Source organism: Carica papaya, chromosome 9 (genome assembly GCF_054855325.1).
Source record: "Carica papaya isolate Zhongbai chromosome 9, ASM5485532v1, whole genome shotgun sequence".
In the NCBI taxonomy this organism is placed as follows: domain Eukaryota; kingdom Viridiplantae; phylum Streptophyta; class Magnoliopsida; order Brassicales; family Caricaceae; genus Carica; species Carica papaya.
The window spans coordinates 16,458,279-16,465,865 of NC_142317.1; the positions used below are offsets into that span (position 1 = coordinate 16,458,279).

General features: G+C 35.3%; 1 protein-coding gene across 1 annotated transcript; it reads right to left on the reverse strand.

Moving 5' to 3' along the window:
* Positions 1-372: 372 nt before the first annotated feature.
* LOC110809336 (polygalacturonase 1 beta-like protein 2) lies at positions 373-2,622 on the reverse strand. The gene is made up of 2 exons (XM_022035130.2): positions 2,456-2,622; positions 373-2,335 (listed from the first exon to the last, which is right to left on the reverse strand). The coding sequence occupies exons 1-2, from the start codon at positions 2,513-2,515 to the stop codon at positions 506-508; spliced, it is 1,890 nt and encodes a 629-aa protein (XP_021890822.2). The 5' UTR covers positions 2,516-2,622; the 3' UTR covers positions 373-505.
* Between the last annotated feature and the right edge of the window lie 4,965 nt (positions 2,623-7,587).

Here is a 7,587-nt window from a genome sequence, read left to right on the forward strand (position 1 = left end):
CAAACCCAACATGATTTTGAAGTTATTCCTCATAAAATATTTACCAAATATGCTAATTTTCTTAAATTAATTGAATAAAATCATAGTATTATATTAAAAAAATTGTAAACAATTTTCAATTATATTATCATCCGCAAATAATACATTAATAAATTAAGATTTACTTCTTATTGATTTTGAGATCACATAAATCTAATGAGAATTTTAGCTCATTTAATTTTTAATATAAGGTTACACATTTAAGTAACTAAAATTATTTCTTTAAACTGTCCTATTAATCTTAATTAAAATAAATTCAAAATTTATTAATTATTAATTAACTAAAAAAATAATATATTATAATTTATTCTTGTAACGGGAAAAAGCCTAAACTTCACAAGAGAATAAGCTACTTTTTTTTTTTTTCAAACACAATACAACAAAAATTGGAAAAATATTCCAAATTACATCAAAATATATTAATTAATTAATAGAACAAACAAGAAAGCAAGTAGCCGTTAACTAACTAATTATCCCCAATTGTCCACGTCATGTCGTTTTCAAAGATCCAATGACAAACTTCGATTTGACCAGGACCAAATCCCAGTGCCACGAAAGCACCGTGGCCCCCACCCCATGCTGACGTGTCCACATGACAAATGGCAACCCCACGGTTCATAACGGTCCTGCTTTCCACCTCCAAAATCTCCGCCTCGTATACTCTCACTTTAGGTACCGAGTGGCAGTAATACAGTAGGTACGGGTACAGACTTTGATGGCACGAGACTGACTCCGTCACTTTTCCACCGTTGATTCCTTTGACTGATCCGATCATCACCTGTCCCTTTGACCCGTTTACGTTTTCGGTACTCCTCACCGCCACGTTGGGCCCCAACACCGACGTGGCAAACTCTATCATGTCTTCTATAGACCCAACGCATCGTTTCGTCTCACCCCGGCTAGCCTCCCGTTCGCATTCCGTTAGCGCGTTCACAATCACGCTCTCCATTGTGGAGTTCTCAGGCGCGTGAAATATCTCCCGGAGCTCCGCCAGCCGGGAGGTTGAAAACGGTAATTTAGAAGAGATAGTTCGGGGTAAAAACGACCTTTTGGGCATTTTATCTTTAATGTCGGGCATCACCATGACATTCCCCTGCTTTAACATGGACTCTCTAAAAAATTTACCCTCTTCAACCCATTTATTTACGGAAAGGCCATTGTTATTACCTGAAGAACTTACGTTTACATACCCTGCAAAGTTGACACCTTTGTTGATATAGTATTTGAATGATCGATTCATACTGTAACTCTTGAATCCGATCGCCGTTTGACCTTTTGACCCTCGGCCGTAATCTTTGAAGGTAGAGTTGCTTGGATTAAACGTATTGCCGTAGTTACTGAAACTTACTTTTCCGGCATTGGAACCTATCGCGTAAGATTGAAATGAATCTTCGCCGACATTAGCTCCATCGCGATAGTTTGTGAAGGTATCGATCCCGGCGTTTCCATGAACGCCATAGCTTTTAAAATCATTATGTGGGTTATTGGCAGCTCTGCCGTAAGCTTTGAACGAGTCATTAGCTGCATTCCCTGAGTCACTGTAACCCGCGAAGCTCGAGTCGATGGCGTTCGCATTGTCGCTGTAGCTGGTGAACTCATTAGGGATGGCATTGCCTTCCTTGCCGTACATAATGAATGACTCGGATCCGGAGTTGGTTTCGTCGGTGTAGACAGAGAATGAGAGCTTGTGGTTATTGCTGTCTGAGTCGTATGAGTTGAACCGGAGATTGGGAACGTTGACTCGTCCTTGGTAGTTCTTGAACTCACCAGAGCCGCCGGTGGCGCCAGCACCGTAGCTGGTAAAGTTGTTTGTTGCCACATTGGCGTCTGTTGCGTAGCTGGTAAACTCTTCCCTGCGACCGCCCGAGTCCCTGCTGTACTTCTTGAACGAGTCATTGGGCGTGTTCAGCCCGTCCGAGTAGTTCTTAAACGAGTCGACTCGTCCGATTTGCGACGAGCCGTAGTTGGTGAAACTTTTGCCTGAGTAGACTGCGAAGTTGGCGTCTCGAGGGCGGCTGTGCGAGCCAATCTTAACCGAATCAAAGAAGCAGAATAGATTAGCTAAAGAACAGAAGGAGTCAAAGTGGGAGGAGAGTTGGTTCTGGGTGGCGAATTTGGTGAGTCTGGCAGCATCAATGGCGGATAAGGGTGAAGCCTTGGAGAGAAGAAACTGAGGTTTAGAGAGATTATTGGAAACATGTTTGTTCCAGTAGCGAAGAAGAGAAGCTTTTGGAGTAAAAGGGTCGTTTTGGGTTGAAAAATTTGGGGTGACTTCATTGCTTCCTCCACTTGAAACCTGCGAAACATAGAGAAAATAAGAGAAGATGGTAAGATTAAACAATAGAAGGTCAAGAAGAGATCTTTATACATATATATATATATGTATGTGTATGTGTTCGTGTGTGTATATACTTACATTAAATAGAAAAGAGAGAGCTAAGCAGAAGAAGAAGCAGTAGAACAAGTGAATAGTCATGTTGCTAAGAAGTGTGTGCTCAGAGCGAGATGAGACTTTAGGTGCTTTGGAGAATAAATAAGCAAGAGAGGCTACTAGTTTCTTGTGCTTTTGCCAAGTTTTCTTCTTTACTTTTTCTCTTTTTATAAATAAAAAAGAGCAGGCAAGACAATTTGTATAACCTTTAAAAAGGGTTTGAGCCAGTTTTACTTTATTATATTCTTAACCATATAATATTATTAAATTCTTTTTCAAATGAGTTAAATATTTACCTTGGATAGCTTATGTTTTTATACTTTTCTACAATTATATGAATTTAAATTTCACTATAAGTGTCCTCTATTAAGAAAAAATTGTATTATTAATTTTATTGTTATTAGTATGTAAATGTTATCTACTTATCAATTCTTTTCTTGTTCGTAAAGTCATGTATTAGACTTCTTAATCATTAAAATAAAGTCTTAGATTTTCTATTAGAAGAACATTGTGTTAATAAGATGGAAGTTGTGGTGGCTTAATTAATAAGATGGTATCTACATATATGTGTATGTAATGTATTGAGATAAGATTAGGTTAAATTTAGTAAGTGGGAGGAAGGTGGAGATACAGAGGAAGCACGTTTGTATATCCCAAATCCAAGAGCAATTTGAGGTAAAGAGCAAGCAGAGAGAGTTAAACTTGAGCAAATTCCAATAATAACATGGGGCATAGCGAAGTTGTTAATGACAAAATATAATTAATTAATGGGTTTGGTTAATAGCTAATTATTATCTCTTAATAAACTCTATTAATAATTAATTAATTAATTGAGGGTTGATGATTTCTAGGGCTCCCATTAATTGTTGTTAGTAAAGCAAGAAAGTGATTAAGGATAAATGCTTCTGTTTTGACTTTTAAACGGCATCTCTTGTGTCCTATTCGTCGTAACTCAATTAATGTGTATAGATAACTCAATTACCTCGGAGGACGACCATCATTAAATTCATTAACTAGCTAGCTACTTTTCATTATATTTTTTATTTTTATTTTCTAAAATATATATTTTTATTGATGAAATATGTAAACTAAAATGGTTTTCAAATTCTATATTTATTTAATTAATTTGTTATAATTTTTATATAATATATAATTAAAAAATTTAGAAAGTATAAAAGATGTTTTTAATTTCTCAAACCTAATCTAAATTTTTGTTATCTTCACAACTTTGCAAATGTTAGAGAATTTATTTGAGTTGAATGTGAGGAGTATTTTTTGTGCATTTTCTTTGTAATAACATAAAAATAATTCGAATTTTTAAATTTTGGTCATTTACATAGTTCCATTCAATTATTTTTCTGACATTTAAGCATTTAAGAGGGTAAACATTATTATTATTTTTTTTTAAAAAAAGGCGAAATAATCATACTTTAATTTATGCTAAGTTATTATTTATAATTTTTTTTTTAATATCAGTATCCAAATGAATTACAATCTTACCAACTTTGAATAACTGAAATTTTTCTCTCTTTTTCTTGTCTTTTATTTTTCGTAAGGCACCTTAGTTCTAACCCAACCTCCATATCCACTTTGTTAGGAGGGCGTGATATATATTGTGAAGATTATGGATGTCAAAACCACCACTTCTTTTGGTAGTAATGTGGGTCACCATTTTTTTTTTGTTCTTTTAACAGTGACAACTCTTTTTGGTAATATTAAAGACCAACATTTTTTTTAATAATAGTGACAGCTCCCCTACAAAGGACCATAATTAGTTAAATAATAATATTGAAAATTATTTGTTTTGTTGAAGTAATTTAAAATTTGAGATTTACATTTCTTACATAATTTAACTGAAATGTTCAATAGAACTACGAGAATACTTCTTAAAAAATATATATAAAAAAAAAAAAAGTATAAACCGAAAACCTATATGATCAATCTCCACTGCATAATTAGGAAGAACATGAGGCAACCTTTATGATAATTTTGTTACTATTCAAGATCCGAATTTTAATCGTTCTGATATGAAATGATTAATAATAAGGGAGTGAGCTACACTAACTTACTAAAAATATTAATATTTTACCATCGATATAGAAAAATTAAATGTTTGTAAAAATCATAAAACAACCAATGGAGTTTATTTTTCTTTCTTAGGTAAATTTATTTAACTTGAAAATATTTATTCATCGCTTACTTTTAAGTTTCCAGATACCATTTATGAAGAAAAGAACCAGAATAGGAATTTACATCATACATTCTAATAGAACAACAACAATAAACCCTTACTTTTTTACTTACTTATCGGTATCGTTGGGGGTACATAGGGGTTCCCATTATATGTAGACCAAGTATTCATTCTATAAATCAACCGGCCGTCCCTATACCCTATATGGTAATGGGCACCAAACACACCACCGCTTCAATACCCCGTCCGGTAATGAGCGTAATCAAATAATTCTCATCCCCTTCCAGTATGGGATTCCTCAGCTCCGTCCGAATGAGGGTAACATCCACAGTAGAGTTTACCATATGTACCAGGTCCGTACATCATTTTTCATGACATATGGTATGCCCCTTTAATTCATGTCACTATTTCATGCACATAAATATTTCATTGTTACTCAAGCAATCAGCAGTTATAAGATCATACAATAAATCAGAAAAGGGCGTGTAGTTCGTGTTTTGGTAACCAATAGAGATAAAATCATAATCAACAGTGGAATGGGGAGGCAACATAGGATAGAAATTTTTCATGTAAATAAATAGGCCAAATGAATAAAATAAGACGTATATGGAATAAAATAAAATATTCGGGTGAAATGAAAGGGAATAAACTATGACAAAATAACATAAGACAACAGAACGAAATAAACTAATGGAATGGAAATAAATATCAGATAAAATAAATAAGTAAATAATTTGAAGATAATTAAATAAAGAAAATGAACTCACAGATAAAAGTACAAATAAAAATAGAGAATGACAAGTAAAAAAAAAACTAATAACGGACAAAAACCCAATTAATTTACCAGCTCAATCGAAAATATGTATTTAATTGTCAATGAATTACAAAACAGTTTAGACTACCGTTTATTATCGTTTTAACTTTAATTTACCATAACAGGAAAAAAAGGTGAGGAATTCTTACCCCAAGTTGGTGTTTGGAACACCGTCTTTTTTACTACACTTCCTAATTGTTTCTAGTTCCCAAATTTCTTGGATTTTTTTTATGAAAACCAAAACATATGTCAAATATCATGAAAATACGTTAAAAAAGGCAAAAAATGGTCAAAATTCTCTCAGGGGTCGGTTTAGGGTTTCGGCACGGTGATGCCGCCATGCTCCAGCGCCGGTTCTGCCACCTACAACGGCTCCCCCTCTCGGTCAGGTCGGTTTTAGCAGGTTCTGGGTGAAAATCTACATGATTTGGGGTTAAGTGGCTTCTGATAGTGGAAAAAGGAGGAAAAACTGAAACTTACCGGCGGTTTGGGGTTTCCGGTGCGACGGCTCTGCCGCTCCTCCCTCACAATCGTGGTCCTCTTTTGGTTGTCCTGCACGAAAAATATGTTAATAACCTATGGTCAAAAAATAGAAGGGAACAAGAAGAGGAGAGGATTTTTTTGGTTTCGGGTGCATCAGCTCAACTAAGCTTCGCCTTCTATTTATGGCTTCTCCTTTGATTTTTCAGCGTCGATAAGGGTTTGAGATGGTTTAAAATGGAAAAATAGAGTGAAAAAGGAAAAAAAAAACTCATTTTTCGACGTCAATTTGGTCTCCAATGCGGCATCGACGGTGGCCGACTTCTCTTCCGGTTGCCCTTCTTCTTCTTCTCTGGCAAACTAGTTGCAACTAGGGTTAGGGTTTCAGTGGAAGAGTAGTTTAAATACTCATATTCCCTCGATCTGAGCCATTTGTTTGGGTCCGCGTGGCTCAATCTCTACAGTCGAATCTAGCCTATTTGAGAAGTAAATCAGAGCCATCCGATTGAAGGCATGTGGATCGTTCGATCACGCCTCATAGGAGAACAGATCTGGGTCGTTCGTTTGCACGAGAATGAATCCAGACCGTTGGATCAATTGGCATATGAATTGCCTGCGTGGCCTCCCGAGTGGAATGCGTATTCGCGTGTCTGCCACACGGCACACAGTGACTGGTAACACTGCTGACGTGGTCGACCCACGTGGCCATTTTTTACATTTTTGCACTTTTGCCCCAGTTTTTAAATTTTCATTTCAAATGGATGATTTGTTATTTCCATTTTGGTCCCTCCCTTTTAAAACTATTTTCAAATATATACAAAATGTATATTTCTTCAAAAATCCTAAAAAAACTAAAATTAAAATTTTTTAAAATTATTATTAATATAAATTTAGTCATCCGAAACCTAAATCCTAGGCTCAGGGTGTTACATCCCCAATTGACCAAGCGCATTTTTCTAGGTTCAGCAAAACTACCTGAGAGAAAATTTTTAAACATGTTCTTTAGTTTGTTTTTAACGGCCATAAGTATCCTCATGAAGGACATGTAAGAATTAAGGAGAGAAGTAAAACTAATGGAATCATAGTGGCTCTACTAGCATTTAACAAGAATATGTTCTTCTAGTTAACAAGTTTGAACTTCACTTTGTTAAAAATATGTTTCCAGATATGCACAAGATCGCTTTTGGCACTGAAGGGAAAATTGAGATAGATAAAAAGTTAGGTGTTGACCTTGTAGTGTATCTCTTTAGCCCAGCTAGATAGCTCAATAACCTTATTGGAGACTGAGATGAAGGAACTCTTCCTGAAGTTAATCCGGAGCCTAGAAATCACCTCAAGGCATCAAATAATCCTCATGATAACTTTGATCTCATCAAGCTTCAATCTACAGAAAATTAAAGTCTCATCGCCAAATTGAAGTAGGCTCGCCATTATATTTTCTTCTCTAACAAAAATACCCTCTAAGATACCTTTACTGACTATAACGTGCAACATTGTAGTAAGACCCGCCACAATAATATTTAAAAAAAATGGGGACAAAAGATCTCCTTGCTTGAGACCCCTTTTCATATTGAAAGGGCAAGCAGGGGAACTGTTACCAAGAATAGAGGGGGAGCAATATCTCATCTAACT